Source organism: Podarcis pityusensis (genome assembly GCF_964106645.2).
Source record: "Podarcis pityusensis genome assembly, chromosome: 4".
Classification (NCBI taxonomy): domain Eukaryota; kingdom Metazoa; phylum Chordata; class Lepidosauria; order Squamata; family Lacertidae; genus Podarcis; species Podarcis pityusensis.
In genome coordinates this window covers 69,890,926-69,911,748 of record NC_138027.1, presented here as the reverse complement: position 1 = coordinate 69,911,748, position 20,823 = coordinate 69,890,926, and the positions used below count along the sequence as shown (strand labels likewise).

The following is a 20,823-nucleotide window of genomic DNA, read 5'->3' as shown; positions in this document are numbered from 1 at the left end:
ATAAATTAATGCTGAACTATAAAATAACTGAACAGGAGGTAGAAGGTGCCATTCAGAATATGCAATTAGGTAAATCTCCAGGACCGGATGGACTGACTTCTAGATACTACAGATCTTTAAGAGAATGGTTAGTACAACCTTTAAAGGAAGTATGTAATGAAATAATGGATGGGGAAAAGGCACCAGAGTCGTGGAAAGAAGCGTATATTACACTTATACCGAAAACAGAGACTGAAAAGACGCAGCTTAAGAACTACCGCCCTATATCACTGCTTAATGTGGATTATAAAATCTTTGCAGACATTTTGGCTAAAAGACTAAAAAAAGTGTTAATGGAAGAGATTCATAAAGATCAAGCAGGCTTTCTCCCGGGTAGGCACTTGTCTGATAACATGAGAAACATAATCAATATTTTAGAAAAATTACAAGTGAATATTAATACCAAGGCAGTTTTGATATTTGTGGACGCGGAGAAAGCTTTTGACAACATTTCTTGGAGTTTTATGAAGAAGAATCTACAGGGGATGGGGGTAGGTCAAGGCTTTGGAAACGGTATAAGTGCAATTTATTCAGAACAAAAGGCTAAATTAATTGTTAACAACGTGGTGACGGAGGAATTTAAGATAGAAAAAGGGACACGACAAGGTTGCCCAATCTCCCCATTGCTTTTTATATCAGTCCTGGAGGTCCTGTTGAATATGATTAGATGGGACCAGTTGGTTAAAGGTATACAAGTCGGAGCTAAACAGTACAAATTGAGAGCATTTGCAGATGACTTAGTATTGACATTACAGGAGCCAGAATCTAGCACCAAAAGAGTTTTGGAACTGATTCAAGAATTTGGTCAGGTTGCAGGATTTAAACTGAATAAGTTAAAAACAAAAGTTTTAGAGAAAAATTTAACAGCGATTGAGAGAGAGAGGTTTCAGAATGAGACAGGTTTAACAGTGGTTAAGAAAGTGAAATACCTGGGGATTAACATGACAGCTAAAAATGGGAACTTATTTAAAGACAATTATTAAAAATGCTGGACTGAAGTGAAAAAAGATTTAGAAATTTGGTCAAATTTGAAGCTTTCACTGCTAGGCCGTATTGCTGCGATAAAAATGAATGTATTGCCTAGAATGTTGTTCTTGTTTCAAACATTGCAAGTTTTGGACAAAATGGATTGTTTCAAGAAGTGGCAGAGAGATATTTCTAGATTTGTCTGGCAGGGCAAGAAGCCTAGAATAAAATTTAAAATACTAACGGACGCAAAGGAAAGAGGTGGATTTGCCCTGCCAGACCTTAAACTTTATTATGAATCAGCAGCTTTTTGCTGGCTGAAAGAGTGGCTACTTCTTGAAAACACAGACATTTTGGATTTAGAAGGTTTTAATAATGTATTTGGATGGCATGCATATTTGTGGTATGACAAGGTCAAAGCACATAAAGCATTTAAAAATCATATTGTCAGGAAAGCATTGTTTAATGTCTGGATAAGATACAAGGACCTACTTGAAAATAAAACCCCAAAGTGGTTGTCACAGATGGAAGCGAAAGCTTTGAAAAAGCTCAATATGGAGGCCAAATGGCCGAAATATTGGGAAATTTTGGAACAAGAGGGAGACCGATTGAAATTGCAGAGTTTTGAAAAACTAAAAAATAAAGTGCGAGATTGGCTTCATTATTATCAGATAATGGAGGCATATAATTTGGACAAGAAAATTGGCTTCCAGGTGGAAAAATCAAAATTGGAAACAGAACTGTTAGAACCCAAAACCAAGATTTTGTCAAAGATGTATAACTTGCTGTTGAAATGGAATACTCAGGATGAAACGGTGAAATCTGCTATGATTAAATGGGCACAAGATGTTGGACATAGCATAATGATGGCTGACTGGGAACAGTTATGGACCACAGGTATGAAGTTTACGGCATGTAATGCCTTAAGAGAGAATATTATGAAAATGATATACAGGTGGTACATGACACCAGTCAAGCTTGCAAAAATCTATCATTTGCCCGATAATAAATGTTGGAAATGTAAAGAAACTGAAGGCACATACTTTCACCTTTGGTGGACGTGCCCAAGGATTAAGGCTTTCTGGGAGATGATCTATAATGAAATGAAAAAGGTATTTAAATATACCTTTCTGAAGAAACCAGAGGCCTTTCTCCTGGGCATGGTTGGCCAATTGGTGTCAAAGAAGGATAGAACTTTCTTTATGTATGCTACAACATTGGAAGACACAAGATCTACCCACCCTGGAAGAATGGCAGATGAAGGTGATGGACTATATGGAACTGGCGGAAATGACTGGCAGAATCCGAGACCAGGGAGAAGAGTCGGTGGAAGAAGATTGGAGGAAATTTAAAGACTATTTACAGAAATACTGTAAAATTAATGAATGTTAGAATGATGTCAGAATGAAGTTATGTGGTTTTAGCAGCAATATTACAAAGGAGTATGTAAAAATGGATTGTTAACAGGTGAGAATCTAAAGTTACAATATATTAAGTTAAAGGATTAGGATAAAAACAAAGAGGGAAAGGATTTGCTGAATTAGCTAACTGAACTGGAATACAAAAAAGGGAGGTGTGAGGAGGTCAGGGAAACAAGTAAATGAAAGACAAGACATGGAAAGATTGATTTGTTTTTAAGTGCTTTTACTTTTCTGTATTTTGTATTTTTTCTTTTTTTTCTTTTCTTTTTCCTATTTTTGTAACCTTTTTTGAAACTTCAATAAATATCATTTTCCAAAAAGAAAAAAACAAACTTGTCAGTAGGCAGAGCCAGGGCACTAGTTCTCACAAGTTCACAGAGACTGGGAGAGAGAAGTACAGGGACCTAGGAAGAGGGAAATGATGGCATGTTTAGGGGTAGAGATTTTGCCTCTCATAAAGAACACAACAAACAGATCCAGGATTCAATCATTCTCCTCCACTTCCCTTTTTGATTCCTCTGAATGGTTTCACCATAAGTACCATTTGCTGCGTGAGAGAGAGAGAGGGTTCTTCAGACATCCTTCTGGGTTCAGTAATATGTTTCTAGGAAGAATGAGATGCTTCCTTTGAAAAGCCACAGTGGGGAAAAGAGCCTTTCCTTGGCCTCGTCTCAGGTCTTTTGGAAAGACATAGCAGATTTCCTCCCAGCATGTTCCCAAGTGCAGAACCTGCTATTCTTCACTCCTGTTGCATCGTCCGCTTGAGCTTCTTCACACTGTGTAATAGATAGATGCCTGGCCGATTGCAGCCCTGATAGTTTCACATTGCTTTATCTTGGGAGCAGAGGCAAGCGGTAAGACATTGTTCATGCCTCTTTCAAGCTGCTAGCCTCCAGAGAGAACTTGAGCGACTGGTCTCTTGTCCAGTACCGATCTTCATTTTTTTAAAAAACCCTTTCCCCTGTGGACAGAATAGAAAAATGTTCACAGAGAACATTCTCAAGATACCAAAAGGTCCTCCATGTGGGCTTATCTCCTTCCAGCACACTACAGTTATACAAAGAAAATATCTCTGCAGTTCTTTAGCTCTCTTATTCTGATGTGTGGTTGATTTTATCAGGCTGGGCATTCAGAGAATTGCTCTTTGTGATGGTTTTGTTGTCATCTCTCTGCCTTTCCAGTTTTTCAGCTGCTCTGTACAACACTGCTCTCATGCTGCCAAATGTTGTTGGTAAATAATAAGAAAATCGCACCATAAAATTTTGGTCAAGGAAATGCATTGCTAGCAAGTAAAGGCACTGAATAGATATGGTACCAAATCTGTTGTTGCTGTCAAAATGGCAGCCATGCACTTCATTCTCCCAACCTCACTCTCTTTAAAAACTGAACATCAATACATTGCCTTTCTGTTGGTTTTTGTTAGGGGCCATACATTTAGCATCTCATCTACTTTTGCCCCCACCTCTAAAGACATTTACATCAAAGTAAACCTTACACTGATATCAGCAGATGTTACATCCAACTAAAGTACGGTATGTTTAGGAATACACATCCTTAGCTTTTCAAATGTGATGTACAAGTTTCAGTCATCGTCATCTGTTTATTTCACCACCATCTGTTTCTTTGTATATTACGTCCCTAAAAAATTGTGCCCCAACTGGCTAACAGGCAGCATATCAAATGAAGGATAATAATAATAATAATAATAATAATAATAATTAAAAAAGACCCATTGAACAGGACTTTCCCAGATAAGCATGTATAGAATTTCAGCCTTCAGGTTTTGTTTTTTTTGTAACTTACCTAATGTGTGGTATGCATTCTGTATATGATAATGGTTTTGAAAATTATCCAAGCATCCTAGAAACATGTGATCCTCCTCATTCTCCCTTGAAATGTAACTTTTAATGTATCTATCCCCCCCCCCCAAGTTTCATTTCATTTTATTTTTAAGTTAACTGTGAACACAGTGGACTTTCTGGGCAACTTACGACTTCCACATATTACATCAAATTTCATAATGTTATGGTAAGCTTTCAAAAGTGACTGACAACACATACATCTTCCACCAGATCTTGCTTTTAGGCATGGTCATTTATCATATCTAGTAATCACAGTATGTGTGTCATACCAAGGTTGCTCAGGATTCCTTTCACAGGGTACTGAGAACACATGTTCCTTAGGCTACACTCATGTTCACCATGCATAGGAGGTTGCTAATATCTGCACCAGCTTCTTCCCCAACCCACCCCGCCTGGATGACGCAGATGCTTTAGGCTGTAACAGTTCAGAGCCACAACGGGAGAATTTCAGAGTGCCTATTAGAACAGTGTTGGGGCTAAGACTCTACCAAATAAGGAATACAATAATAAGTTGTTAGCGCAGATCTGCTTGAATGATTCAACTTGTTCTAAGATGAGAATGCTTCCCCCATTTTCACTGTTCTCTCTTCAGTGCAGATTGTGCCATTGTTGTATATGCTGTGCTCATCGTGTATCAGAAACTCAGACAATCTTTTTCTCTTGTGGTATAATATAGGGTGCCCGGGGCTGTGTGCGCCTTTCCATTTGCAGTGCAAAAAAAATAGTTTTTCTTAGTATGGAATTGTGCCTGAAGATCTTCAACATGCTGCTTTTAATCTAGATTGGTTTTAGATCCTGCCATCTACAACAATGGCTGTGGTTATTTGATACTCTTATGAAAACCCTCCCTTTGATTAAGTTCTCCATACCACTTCCTCCCTGCATGTGCCCCAGATGAATGAGGAAGGAAATGGTAACTGCGACCATGGTATACACCCACCCATAATGCCAATGGGCAGTCTGGATATACTCCTCCATCTATTTTCAGATAGAACCACTGGGAATCAATCTGCAATGACATTTTGTTTTTGGAGCAAAACTTTTTTTTAACATGCTATTCAGGGGCATAAAATGTGCAACAGATCCAGATTGTGTGTGGACTAGGTAGAAGAAAAGATATCCATGTACACTGAATGTGGAGTGTAATGTCATGTATAGCTTTTTCTTCTTCCTAGTGCCTCAATGAAAGGAGAAACTGCATGTGGTAATTCCCCCATATCTATTTTTTTCAGCCTTTTTTTGTACCCAATCCTTTTCAAGATCTGCATTTCTCTGTTCTCAGATGCAATTTTTATGTTATGGTTGGAAAAATTAAAATAAAGGAGTAGGGTTTTAAAATACCATGAGCAAAAGCTCTGGAACTTTATTGGCCTATGAATCAGAGTTATTAAAAATGTATTGCTTTGACAACTTCATTACAAGGAGAGCAGTCACCCGATAAGGAGCAGATCTGTGGTTACGTGGGACATTTGCATCACTCAAACTCAGGGGATCGTTTAATGGCCATTTACAGAGTTGTAGTCATATTGGAGCAAATGAGTCTATACTAATGTGTATGGCCGCTGAATCTCATTTTCTAAGGTATTTTTTTCTCACTGAAGACAAACAAAGTTAACATAAACAGATATACCCAATAATTCCTTTGTGTCTTGTAAACATTCTTTGGAACTATGCATCAAAAAGATTTAATAAGTCTAACGTTGGTTTAGTATTCATAAGAAAAGCATTATTGTAATGCTGATAAATGCCAAGACAATTGATTCATCAGCAACAGTATATCTGGGTTTATGTTACCTATCAAGATTCCTTTTCTATACTACAAACTTCTATTTTATTAAGAAGAAATAAATATATTTCTCTTTTATAGCACATGCTTATATCCTTTTGGGGGAAAAACAAGCAACACAAATATTTTTTAAAATCCAGCATAATGTAATCATTAGTGCCAAAACAGGATTGGGAAGCTTTGGTTCAAATTCCTACTTAGTCACAAAACTGTGTGTGTGTATGTGATTTATTTAAAAGAATTATACTCTGTGTTCCCCTTCCAGAAAGGAGTTGCTCAAAGTGGCTTAAAGACATAAATGGAAGTGTAAAAACAACCCTAATTCTACCCAATAAAGCACAAATTATTAAACTAAGAACAGCAGTGGAACACAGGAACACAAACTGCAGCATTCACAACCACTACATTAAGCAGTAACAGAATCAAAAGCTTGTTTGAATAGGATTGGGTTGTATCCAGGGCTTTTTTTCAGCTGCAACTCGCAGAATTCTCAGGTGGGCGCCATTGCCATTACAGTCTTACCTCAGGTTACAGCCGCTTTAGGTTGCAGACCGCCGACACCAGGAAGTACTAGAATGGGTTACTTCTGGCTTTTGGTGGTCGTGCATGCACAGAAGCGCTACATCGTGCTTTGCGCATGCGCAGAAACGCCGAATCGCAACCCGTGCCTGTGCCTCTCGCACGGATCACATTCGCAACCCTAGCAACCACTGTATAAGACAACAAGGGAGGTGTTCATGGTGAGCTCTTGCACTTCTTTTTCTAGAGAAATAGCACTGGTTGTATGCAATGCTGTGCACAGTGGGACTTCAATTTTCTTTCCTTCCCCTGTTTTGGAGGGGTCATGTTATGGAGCTGCTATGAACCGCCCTGAGACCTTCAGGTATAGGGCAGTATATAAATTCATTCAATCAAACAATCAATTAAAATATGGAGTGTGCAGAAGGGGCTCAGGGGGATAGGAAAGAAAGTGGACATTCCAACCAAAGTGGAACCACATCAGTGAAGCCATATGGGAAGCCCAGGACCATACTCCATACACACTGCCCGGACTTGTGCCCCAGGGAGATCACTTGGTTGCTGCTAATGCAGCGGTTTCACTTCTCCCCTGGAGGCACACTCTGTTGTCTCACAAGACAGATGGATGCCAACACAACTGAGGAATGCTCCCTGTTGTTATTAGATAGCAACGCCATCTCTCTCCCTCTGTGTAATCAATATTATGTGATTTCCACAATCAGGACATAGCTGACATCCTATGGTAAACAGATGGTTGTCAGGTTTGGTTGTCTCTCTAATTTTTTTTAATGCCATGTTCTCCCTGGCAGCAATTTCGGGTTATACCATGCCCCCATAGCAGCCTTAGCTTAGGCCACACACTGCATGGCAGCCATTTTGGGACTCCCTCCCTCACAACCTTCTGCCAAAACTTGAAATATTCTCACTGGTCCAAAACGATTAGAGACACCTGACATACCAGGTGCCACCATAAAGAAAGACTTCTCATGCATTGCCACCAACTGTGCCTTACAAAGCAAAGGCACACACGAGTGGGGCACAACAGCTGATCTTAAATGACAGATTCCTTGAAGGGGAGAGAGTCCTTCAAGTACCCTGGCGTCAATTTGTATAGATTGTATAGAGACATACACATGCCAGTGTAGCCAAGAAATTTTCAGCCTGTACACTATAGCTAGGCATGTTATCTGTTTTCGATTACCAGCAGTCACTGGTAACTGCTAGTAGTACTAGTTGCAGCAAGCTGATAAATTCCCATTTCTGTCTAGTCCAGTTCAGTCCTTCTGGCTGACTTTTCATCTTGATAGGAAAAACACAGTTACTAGAGCATACTTTTGCTTCCTTGAACTTTATCTAATATTTTGGTCCTTCAAATGCTGGAGTAAGAAATAAGGAAGCAGTACATTTGATTCACAAAAAATTGATGAAGTTCTAAGCATATGATATACCAAAAGGTTGTTAATTGTACTCGCTGTCATCTGGCAAATGAATGCTACAGTAGTTTCATATGTGAAATGTCAAATGTATTCATTATGCTTACATTACTACACAACACAGCAGAACGGAGCAACAGGCTTCTCAGAATGGATATTGCCTCTCTCTCTTTTTCTTTCAGTTTTCATTAATCTTTTTTAGAGAAGCAACTTCTCACTCCCCTAGCTCAGGATATACTATAGTACAACCTAAGCTAGTGGAATTGCATATGAACCCTCTGCTGTTTAGATAAACAGGATTCTTGTTACACTGATGCTGGGCCACTGGGGATGAAGCACATAAACTATAGAGCTTATTCGGTTTTCGGGTGTCGGTTAGGGCTCCACATGTAGCCAGAGATAAGCTAGCATGTGAAGACAGGAAAGGAAAGGGAAAAGACTATGGACTTTCCATTCCACTTCTGGATCTTCTGCGTGGCTGAGAACAACAGAACACTTGGCTTTTAAGTTTTGTAGCAGAAAATTTCTGTTGGCGCGAGTTGTTCCTGTATGGTAACACATTGTTCAGGGGCCTATGCATAGGTCATCTGGCTGTGTACTTCCTGGAAGTACCTACAAAATGCAGACATGTTTCACTTGCAATGGTATAATGATACTCCAGACTGTGTAAGTTCACATTCCCCTTCAAAGTTGCCATCTGGATATACTCTAAGGAGCTTCCAGGAGATGTTTTTCTCCTGGGTAGCTACAGGCTGACTTTGCAGCTGGCCTGGAGAAGCGAACCAGGAAGGTGTTTAGACTTCCCAGTGTCTGTTCCACATGGCCAAGAAAGCATATCTATAATTTAAAATATGGGTAGTCTGGAAGTAGCCTGAGATACTCCCACTGTGCCATGCTATTTCTCAACAATTAGAAACAAGTAAGAATAATGAAGGTGGAGATGTACAATAATATGAAGAGGAACTAACACACTGGAGAAACAAAGTGGAACATATTATGTAGAACCTGGCAGGGTTCTTGATGACAGCCATACAGCAGTGCTTTAAAATTCATTTATTAGTGATATTTACTGAGGCAGTGAATGGGTTCTGAATTAAAACAGCATAATTAATTGATTAAAGTTTAACGTAGTGGGGAAGTGCGTTAGAACTAAATACTGTTCCTAGCATCAGTTTGAATTAAAACCATCCTGAGCTAAAACCACCCTGAGCTAAATTAGGAATGTCTGTGAGGCGAGAGAAATGTTGACAGGTCTGAATTATCATATATCAACACAGATGTTTTAAGGAGGCTAATTCATTTTTTAAAAAAGAAAAACATTGGCACTGTAAAATATATTTGTGAAATCTTTCTTCTTTCTTTCTACATCCAGCCCTGTTGAATTATGGATTTACATAATAGAGTTAAAAATAAAGTAAGTCATTCACAGGCGTTTGTTGCAACCCAGAAGGGACAACAAACATAATTAATAAATGTGTAAATTATTTATTTTACACCATTAATTATATCATTGTTACATTATTACTTGAACAATTTATATACCACTTTCCACTCTGAGTTCCCCAGGAACAATATGCTGGTATGTTAAATACAGCACCTTATTAACAGCAGAGTTCAGTTCAGGCATTTGAGATGCAGATATTTACAAGTGGAAATCTCCCACTCGTTCCTCTTTCCCAATACAGATATGTTTAACCTGACATATTGCTCTGTACACAGTTCTTCCCTAATTATCTGAATTAACTCTATGAGTACCATTTTTAAACTTAAAGTGCAGTAGATCCAGTGCACTTTTCCAAAATATATTTAATATTTTTTCTATAAAACCTTATCTAATACCTAAATACTTTTCTATATAAAAACAAGTTCTATGTAGCTGTTGATTTTGGAAAAATTGTTCTATTTCCACCAGGTTGTCATAACTGCCACAAAATGTACATCAATGTTAGGAGAAATTTACATGCTGATGAATTTTGATGTATATTTTAAAACAAAAAAATAAATTGCTGCAAAAAAATGTGCAAATCTAGATTCAGAAAGATGAAAAAATAATTTTTTTCAATTCAGCCTTCCCTGCTTCAAAAAATAGATTTGTGCACAATCCACTTTTGTGAACAGGGGATGGAGTTACTATAGATGAATATCTTCTCCATGGTCTAACAGTTGAATTAAACAGGGTTTTAGTTAAACCTATAAATTCTTCCCAAGCCTTGCTTCTCAAATCTACTAATTTGGAACTTACGAGATACTAAATTAACCAAATGGCTTTTAGTTGCTATATTGGCCGGGTGGGTTTTTCTAAAAGTGCTGCAGGAATTCATGGAGATGAGGAAGTCCACTTCGAGCATTTATGAGATTAAAGTGAAATGAAAGAACTCTGCCAATAAAATGTAAGCACCACTGTCTTCCATAATAAAAGGAAAAGAAATATTGTAACCTGAAAGCTTTATTAGAAATCTCCATCCATCAAGGCAGAGGACTAGGCAATGTAGTGTGAGAACTGCAAGTGGGATTTACCAAGAAAATAATAGTGTGTTCCAGTTCTGTAACCCTTAGAAAATGTAGTGTATTTTATTTACATGCATAATTTTAAGAAACTAGTAGAACATAACAGACAGTGGGGAATGGGGGCAGAGAAGGCTGTCCAAGAAATGGATTCTTGCTTGCAAATTTTCATTTTTGGGGTGGGTTATGTTGAGAGTGTCAGGTTCAACTAAGTTTCAATCAGTATAGACCAATTGAAATTAACAAACATGACTAAGTTAGGTCCATTCATGTCAGTGGGTCTACTCTGAGTAACACTTAGTTGAATGCTGCTTAAGAATTGCAAAAGGGACAGTAGCATTTAATGCCAGGCAATTCATTTAACCTATTGGGGTGGGTAAATAGTAACAAGTTAGGGAGAGGCTGTAGCTGAATGGCAGAGCATCTGCCTTGCCTCCTAATGGTCTCATGTTCAAAAATCAAAGCATCTTTCATGGCTTCAAATAATATTCATATATTAGGGAAATCATGGACATAAATGTTTATATAAACTTCTTTAGTGCAACATTATTGGTTAAAAGAAAAGATTGACTGAATTACAGAATGTCTGGATACACATTCAGCAGCATAGATAGTAAACTATGGAAGGAAGAAACTTAGAGATTGTGTAATATCCCTTTACCACAACCACACCAAGAAACAAATGAGTCTTTGGGTACCTACTGTGTTGCCTTCAGTTGCTTGAGTCACCTGAGCACCACTCATTCTACAAATGATCTTTATTGTACTTTAAATTGAATACAGTTGTACCTTGGAAGTCGAACAGAAACTGTTCTGGAAGGCCATTCGACTTCCAAAACGTTTGGAAACCAAGGTGCAGCTTCCAATTGGCTGTGGAGGCTCCCAATTGGAAGCTCCTGCAGCCCATACAAAGCCATGGAAGCCACGCCAGACATTCGGGTTCCAAAGAACGTTCACAAACCGGAACACTCACTTCCAGGTTTGCGGCTTTCGGGAGCCAAAACGTTCGACTCGCAAGGCTTTCGTCAACCAAGGTACGACTATACAGAGATTTAATGGTTGAAGGTTTGGCACTGGACTTAAAAGACTCTTTCTAGTTCTCTCTCTGTGTGTGTGTGTTTGTTCTGTGAAGAGCTATGCCAGTGTAACTTTATATAATTGGAAGCTTCTTATTTTTGAATGTCTGGCTATCCCATGGGCTGTTTTGAGATAGACGAGTTCCAAAGCTTTTGTTCCACCCCCACAGGCATGTCTGGTCAATATTTTTCTTAGAAACATGTTCTTCTCTTGTTTTATTTTCTTTTTGAATTCTTTCCTTGACCCCACAGGAGATTAGTTTTATTTTTCCTCTGCATGAGAGATGAGGACCCGTAGCCCTCCAAATGTTGCAATCCAGCTCCCATCAGATCCAGCCAGCATGGCAAAGAGTCAGGGATTATGGGAGTTGTAGTACAACAACATCTGGGGGACCACAGGTTACCCATCTGTGCTCCTGACCTTGACTAAACTTGTCCAGAAAACAGAAAAGTAGGCATAAGTATCAGAAAGCCCAAGCATGACCCTGACTGTCAGAACAGCTAAAGGAGGCAAAGCAAATGGGAGTGCAGCTCAGCTAAGATTCCTTATTATGCTTTTTAATTTTTCCATTTAATGGCCACCGTGAAGCAGCCATGGAGGAATTTGTGTGACACATTTTGGATATTTGACTTGGTAACTGTGAAATTACATAACTGTCAAAGGGGAGGAGAGCATTTCTAGTTAAGCAGATATTGTCAAACTGCTGAGATGGAGTCTAAGAAAAATTTCCTCTAATCAACTGATGCATACTTCTTCTCACGCTATTTTCTGTGGAAATGTGTTTCTCTTGACAAGCATGAAAAGCCGTCATATGATAGTTTATTGACTTTGCTCTGTGTTATCAGAGGCATTGCAATTGTTCAGCCTTGAGGAAGACTTATTTATATCCTGATGCATTCTGGTCTTATTTGACTGCTGGTCATCTTCCCTCTGTTTCAGGAAAGTAGCCTACCTAAAAATAATTAGGTAAATTGCAGTTTAATTATGTGGATGCCAGTTATATTAAAAAAATTAGCAGACCTCAAATAAATGTATTTTTTCTCCACGCTAATGCTGTTTATTACCATCTTTGACTTCAAACAAGCAAATGCAAGGCATTTTCCTGCTTTCCATTTGCTGATGTTTGGATGCTGAATATCATGTGTGAATACTATTAATGAGTGACGAGAGAAGTGGATAGGATAGACCCAGAAAATTTTGCTGACATCCCATAGGTTAGAGCAAGCCTGGTTTTGTTTTGTTTTTTCTTTCCTGCAAGTCTGCCTAAGGCTGCAGTCCTAACACAATTGCCTGGGAGTAGGCCCCATTGAACTGAATAGGACTTATTTCTGAGTAATGTGGCAAGGATTGTGTAGTCAGTTTGCACCTATTCATTTAAGGTGGTGCTCAATGAAGCAGTTCCATTTGTACAAGGATTTCCATTTGTGCAATAAAGCTTCCCCTCCCTTTCTTCTTTCTGTGCAGCCCTGCACCCTCTCCAAATTTTCTCTGGAAAAAGCACAGAACCCTTTTAGGGAGCACACAGGGAGACAAGTGTGCCAGCTTGCGCCCACAATTGAGGGGTCAGGGCTGTACGCACGCCTTGCATGCTGACATCACTCGTGCATGGTGCATGGCATCCTGACAGGTACAACAGCCATGAAATTTTGGGGGGCGCTGGTCCCATCCTTGAAAATTGGGAGGTCCCCCGCCCCACTAGATGGCGCCTTCAGGGAAAGGAGAGGAAGGGACAGACTTTAGCACATCCATAAGTCCTTGCACTAATGGAACTACTTTACTGTATGTTGTATATGCAAATTTGTGTCATGGGCCTTCAGCCCCAAGTCTTTGACTTAACATGCTGGTTTAAGACTCTTATCGAACAACCTACTGAAAGCCAGGGATGCCCTGATGCACCTGATCCCATTTTCAAAACAGAGAACATTTTTCTATTTCATTTTTGCAGACTGCAACGGCACACTGGGAAGGAAGTCTATGTGTTAAAATAGTTTGATTCTTCATTTACGATTGCAGATTTCATTAAATAATGGCATTGAACAATTCCAGTATCTAATGAAGCCTCACTCTTAACAGGAATTTACCAGAACAAAGGGATTATTAATTGCTGGAAGATTAATTGAATCCTTGCAATGATCTTCTGACACAATGAGATTATATACCAGCTGGGAGACGTACAGAGAGCAGCCTTCCTTTTAATGACCAGCCTTATAACAGTTCATCAAATTTACAGATTACAATTCTGACAGCTCTTTGTGTCTGACAGCATATTATATTGGTCATTCCACTAAAGTAGCATCCAGCTACTGCATTTTACTTTTCTATAATGACGAGAAAGGCATCTATTAATGCTCTGTTGCTGTTGTCAAGCATCACAGCAGCATTTCACAGTCACATAATGCAGTGGAGCATTATGACATTGCTGTGGAGCTGAAATTTATTTCCCCCTCACACTACTTGTGCGCTGTTTTGATGCAGCTTCTTCCTAAACCAGTTTCTCTGGGCTTTTAGCATGCTTCTTACCTTCCCTCTTGAATCCCTTACGAAGCTTTATAGATTGTTTGCTGCTTCCTTTGACTCCACTTACGGGCATGCTCAGCCTCCTTTATAACTGTCTGGATTTTGAAGACAGTTCGAACTCTGGAGAAGAGAAAACTCAGAATAACACTGCTTGTCCAACACAACAGTACTTTTCAATGCATTGCCATATCTCTGTCATTGACCATCTAGATGTTTTAATGGTTTTTAGCAAGTACTGTACAAATGACAGGTTGAGAAGCAGCATGAATTGCCACGCAGTGAAGGATTCTCCAGCACCTGCACACCCCACTCATACCTTTTGAGTTGCCATAAAGGGGGTAACACAGGACTGAGCCTTCAGAATCGGCTCCTTGAAAAGGAACAGGCTTGCTTGGCATAGGAAGATAAGAACGGGAGAAGGGGGTTGCCTTTTATTTGTAGATAGGCTGTTTTTGAACCTAATTTGTTGTTGTTGTTTAGTCGTGTCCGACTCTTCGTGACCCCATGGACCAGAGCACGCCAGGCACTCCTGTCTTCCACTGCCTCCCGCAGTTTGTTCAAACTCATGCTGGTAGCTTCAAGAACACTGTCCAACCATCTCATCCTCTGTTGTCCCCTTCTCCTTGTGCCCTCCCTCTTTCCCAACATCAGGGTCTTTTCCAGGGAGTCTTCTCTTCTCATGAGGTGGCCAAAGTATTGGATCCTCAGCTTCAGGATCTGTCCTTCCAGTGAGCTCTCAGGGCTGATTTCCTTAAGAATGGAGAGGTTTGATCTTCTTGCAGTCCATGGGACTCTCAAGAGTCTCCTCCAGCACCATAATTCAAAAGCATCAATTCTTCGGCGATCAGCCTTCTTTATGGTCCAGCTCTCACTTCCATACATCACTCCTGGGAAAACCATGGCTTTAACTATACGGACCTTTGTTGGCAAGGTGATGTCTCTGCTTTTTAAGATGCCGTCTAGATTTGTCATACGCCCAAGAAGTAGGCGTCTTTTTATTTCATGGCTGCTGTCACCATCTGCAGTGATCATGGAGCCCAAGGAAGTAAAATTTCTCACTGCCTCCACTTCTTCCCCTTCTATTTGTCGAACTTAATTACAGTGGGAGAATGTTTCTAGTGGAGGGTTTAATGGGGGACATGAACCCTTCCCTTCCCAGATGTGACCCCCCCAACTCCAAAATTTCCCCACACTTCAATTAGGCTTGCAAAAACCTTCCTATATGGCTTCCCCCCACCACACACCCCAAGACTAAAATCTGCACAGGGGCAGAAAAAGGATCTGGTACTGTGTAGCTGGTTGGAGAGGCACCAGTACCACATCACCCCCAATGCACTATCAGTTCCCCACCCCTTCCCTATGATGACTGCTATTGTCAAAGCTGACCTTACTGGCAGTCCTGTTTTAGGATTTAGGATTTAGGGTCCACCTTCCCCACTTAACCATCTAATAAGTGAGCATTGCTTTTGAAGCAATCCCAATCATTTATTTGGCGCTGCATTGCATGTGGGGGTCGCTGTTTCTGGACCACTGTCTGTTTCACCTTAGAACCAACTTCGTAGTGTCTGCATGGGCAGGAATACAAAAATTACCCAGTTTTCCTTCTTAGCAAAGTTTTAAAGGCACAAAGCAGCACATAAAATATACTTTTATCCATAGACATTTATTTCCTCTACCTCCTGTTATTCTGAAAGTCTCTTGAACAAAGAAAGAAGATGAATTAATATGTGGGAAATAGTCTGTCTCGATGGCCTGGTATTCTTTTTCAGAATAGTAGGGCAGAAGAGAATGCTGCTTACATTTGTTCCAGCAAGGCAACAAGTGAAACCTTGTTAATGCCCCTTAGGATTTCAAAAGTGTGATTTATTGTCTGCGCAGGCAATTCAGTCTCAGAGATCCTCTGCATTTTCAGATATCCGAGCTGCGCCCAGGGCTTTTGTTCCCTCATCTCCTGTAGCCCTCTCACCCACAAGACCTTGATTATTGAGTGTAAGTGCAGAGCGAGTCAACGAGAAATTTCCAAGCTCTGTCAGCCTGTCACTGAATAACTTTCCCATAGCTTATATTGAGAGCAATGATGTATGATAGAAAAATGTCTCATGTGGAATTAACTCTTGAAATACATTCACTGCCAGTATTCGGAGCTCACGTTTTCATTTGATTAAAAAAGAAGAAGGCAGTTTGCAAGTCTAATGTTAAAACCAGCTCCAGCTTAATCCACTTCATCTGTTGGGAAAGGTGGAGACGTGGTGTTGTGATGTTCCCAGTTGTATAAATACCGGTAGTTGAAGGCACAGCTTAAACAATGCATTTGTTTTCATTTTTGATATAAATATACAAAACACAAAAATCCATCTAAAATGCCTCAAGTACAACAAAAACATATTAAAATAACAATAGATTAACTGGAAAGTCAAAACCATATTCACCTGATGCTAAAAAGATAGTAATGTTGGTGCCCAGGCACACTTCTTTGGGGAGGAAGTTTCATAAATGGAATGCAGCCATTCTCTTTCTAGTCACCATCTAGATCCTCTCAAGTGGTAGCAGCACCTGAAGGAAACTCCCAATTGAACTCCCAATTTCCTATTTCCTATTCTCTGCCATTTTGTGTGTTGCATAGTGAATCATAATTTTTGGACAAGAGCATTTAGAAAAAAATATTAACATTATAGACGCTTAGCAGATAATAAGCATGCATTATCTGTGGTGCTAGTAGTATAATGCAGGATTCCTGTCTGTATAAATTTACACAAGTAACCTTACTCTTTGGAGATCTTGAAGTACAAAAACAGTTACTTGGGGAGATTGGAGAAGCTGTGATTAAAATGTGATATTCATAAATGTGACTAGTAGACATGTTATTCCTATGAAGACACCATGGAGGGTAGATAGGATTAAGTGCAATGGAGTTTGAGATTCCAAGATGGTAATATATTACCCCGGTTAAATTAGCTAAAATGTACAGAGTGAGCAACAAAGCCTGCTGGAAATGTAAATTAAAAGATGGTGAACTCTTCCACATGTGGTGGACTTGCAAAAAAATGAAAAACTTTTGGGACCTGATTTATAGCGAAATGAAAAAACTGTTTAAATATACATTCCCAAAGAAACCAGAGGCCTTCCTGCTAGGGATAATAGGAGATAAAGTAAAAAAAGAGGATTAAGTTATTTATGTATGCTACGACTGCTGCTAGGATTCTTGTGGCCCAGAAATGGAAATCCCAGGAGATCCCAACGTTAGTGGAGTGGCAAGAGAAGATGTTTGAATACGCGGAGTTGGCGAAAATGACTAATAAGATTAGACATCAAAAAGTAGCAAAGTTCGAAGAGGAGTGGAAATAAATTTGTAGTATATATACGGAATAATTGTAGAAGTTTAAAAACTGTAGCAGGATTAACTTAAATCTTGTGATGTGGGTGGAGGGTAAATAAGAATCTGTAGGGGTAGGTGTTAATGTGTGGAAGCTGAAGCAGGGAAGAAAGGAAGTCTGAGTGCGACAAAACGCAGTGTAAATAAGAAAACACTAAGATGCTGGATGCAAGAGTTTATGTTTAAGTGGACTTTGTTTTTGGAAATTTGACTTATGTGCTTTTTTGAGTTTGCTTTTGAAAACTTAATAAAAAGTATTTTTTAAAAAGAGAGAGAGATTCCTAGATGGTGAGGGAAATCTCTTGCAATAGAAGTGGAGTAAGATGTTTTGGGGAAAATGTCCCCCCCCCCCAGTTTGATCAAGTACTTTATGCCCACCCCCACCCCCCTTTTAAAAGAAACAACAGTTTTATGAAAGCACAGCCCCATCACCTTCACTGCTGGTGCCTGCTGTTCACACGTACAGTCCTGACAGCAGTGTCAGTAGCTCTTGGGGAAATGAGCATTTTAGAGGACTCCTGGCAACTACCGAGTGTCAGAAGCGGAAAGAAGAGGAAAGAAATATTGATCTCTCTCCCCGCCCCCACCAGAACACCATCCTATCAGTGACTAGATATATGGTGTTGGGAGGCAGGGAGAGGGGCCTTGGAGGACTGATCAATGGTTGGGTTGGGGAAAGGGGTTCAAAGTGTCCAAGAGGATCTGAGGAATCGCTGGTCTCAGATTCATTCTTCATTGGCCCAGATAAAAATCTGAGCTGCAGAAAAACGGTTGTAATGCTTTCCTTTCCATCCCCAATGACAATGTTCTCTCAGGATATGACATCTGTGTGTTCAGTGGAAAGGAGATTCTATGCACATGCAAAGGATTGAGCAGTCCCGTAGAGAGATTTTCTCACGGAGATGTTTCTGTTCTTTCTGAGTAGTGTTGTGTGAGCAGATAAGAACATAAGAAGAGTCTTGCTTGTTCAGACCAAATGCCTGTCTAGTTCAGTATCCTGTTCTCACAGGTTGTGAGGGCGAAAACACACAAAGAGGTTTGAAGGGGAGGTTGAATGGATAGTCCACACAGCTTGCTTTCATGTGTCAAACTGAAAATCTGCCAAACACTCACATCCCTTGAGTATTTTCAAGAACTGGTGATAACCAAATCATAGCTTCACATTGAAAATCGTTGTTTGTTTGTCAGAGTGAAAGATGCACACGCCAGAGAATTTTATAAATGGCTACTGTGTGTGTTCTTTCATTTCTGATAGTTCACATTTCTGAATATAACTTTGTGACGTATCTTCTACGGTTATTTCTCTTTCCCCCTCCTCCATTCTTACAGGTAAATCTATCTGGAAAGCATTTTTTTTCACTCCAAATTTCAGTCCAGGAGATTCCAATGGCTGCCATGATGATCATGTGTGTTTTTGCTATGGAAAATCAGTCACATACCATGACCCACCGTTGCTTTTTGATCTTTCCAAGGACCCAGAAGAAAAAAACCCACTGACACCAGAAACTGAGAGTCATTTCCATGAAATCATTCAAGTCATTCAACAGGCAGTGAGCAACCACAGCAAGTCACTGGTCATGGTTCCGAACCAGTTTTCCTTGGAAAATATCTTGTGGAAGCCCTGGCTTCAGCCCTGTTGTTCTTCCTTCCTCCAGTTTTGCTATTGTGACCATGAGTCAAGAGAAAACAAGAAATTGCCAGAAGCATGACATCGCTAATGTACAATCACACCGATGCTTTGGGGATAAACAAGATGAGGGTGGGGAGCAGATCATACTTTGGCCTAAAAAAATGAGCCTCCTCGGTGGTTTTGCTCAAATAGTCAGTGATGTGCAGTGATACTAGTGCTGTGCAAAATTGCTCTCTCAGATTCATAGTTCCATAAACAGGCCGTGCATTTTCAAGGATGCTTGCAGAGGGACTGATGAAAGTGTATACGTTTTCAGAGAAAACAGGTTTCCAAGGAATGGAGCAAGCAGCAGCAGCATTATTAACACAGTGGGGACACCATCTTTTTTTATCCACAATGCTTTGGTGTCATGTCATGATGTAGCATCATTCTCAACAAGTTCTTATAGGAATATATGGCAGCCTGGCTAACTGGCTGCAGGGCACTGCTGCTTCCACCCTATTAAAATGGCCAAGAAATTGGTTGAGGGGAGGGTGGGGGGCAATTAAAGGAAGATGCTGATAAACCCCCTCTTACTCTGAAAATGTATATGCTTTTGTTGGGCCCTCAGGGGAAAAAATGCACAATGATGCTGCAAGCTCTAAATCAGGGGTCGATAACCTAAGGCCCATGGTCCACAAGCAGCCCACAAGGGTCATTTAACCGGCCCACGAGCCGCCCCCAATCTGAGCCGCCCGCTCGGCGAGTCCCCTCACGCTGCACTAAATTGTTGCGGTGTGGTGCGGGGACTCGCTTCTGCAGTGCCAGAAATTGTGATCCGGCCCACAGAGGGATCTCCACTGGAGTGAACTGGCCGACCCCTGCTCTAAATGATACCATGTTCTGCAAACTTATTATAGTTTAGTTTCAGAACACCTGTAGGTTATTAACTTCACAGAGACATTACTTTTATTTTAAGTATCTAGTTGAATACTACCCCACCCCTCCATTTAAGCTAGGTTTGGGACACATCTGTATTTTCCCTTCATGTGTTTATAGAAAGTGTGAGGGTGGATGCCCCTAAATGCTGATATTTGCTAGCTGCACCTCCCGCAGCCACATGTTCAATGTTAGCAGGATGAGGCCCTACATGTTTGCACTATGTGTGCAAACAGATGTACACATGTAAGAACTCTTCTTACAGTACTGTCAGACATGACCACCAATGTCATTATCATTGTGAGGTTGTGGGCTAGTGTGCACAGCTCCACACAACCGTCGTGTCCAACGATTGGGAGGGAGTGTTGTCTTGAGCACCTCTTTCAAAGTATACTTTGCGGCACAGCTTTTTCAACACAGCTCATCCCACATGCTACAGATATACATGGCACATGTATGTGGTTTACACCCATTATTGTTCTTCAGGGTTTCGGATGACAAAGACATTGACATGTTAGGAACAAATGGAATGTTCAGACGTCACTGCAGTTGCACTACCTACATGGACATCTTGTGACTGGAAGATTGTACAAGTATATAACAGCATCCGAAGAGCCTGCTGAATCAGACCAATGGCCCATTTAGTCCAGCATCCTGTTTTCACTGTAGCCAACCAGATGCCTTTGGGAAGCCTGAAAAGCAGGACCTGTGTGCAACAGCATTCTCCCCACAGCCCCCTTTAAGGACCATCAACTGCAATGGACATGTTATTATCAA

The 20,823-nt window shown here is 40.3% G+C and overlaps 1 protein-coding gene across 6 annotated transcripts in view; it reads left to right on the top strand.

Annotated features, from left to right (window-relative positions):
- STS (steroid sulfatase) overlaps positions 1 to 19,937 on the top strand; it is a 111,184-nt gene extending 91,247 nt beyond the window's left edge. For 4 of the 6 annotated variants that reach the window (XM_081001360.1, XM_081001362.1, XM_081001359.1 and 1 more), the window contains one exon: positions 18,828 to 19,937. In XM_081001360.1, coding sequence (XP_080857486.1) covers positions 18,828 to 19,207 — 380 coding nt within the window. In that variant the 3' untranslated portion in view covers positions 19,208 to 19,937. The remainder of the gene's footprint in view (positions 1 to 18,827) is intronic. The other 2 variants (XM_081001361.1, XM_081001358.1) reach the window with 1 other exon arrangement.
- The last annotated feature ends 886 nt before the right edge of the window (positions 19,938 to 20,823 follow it).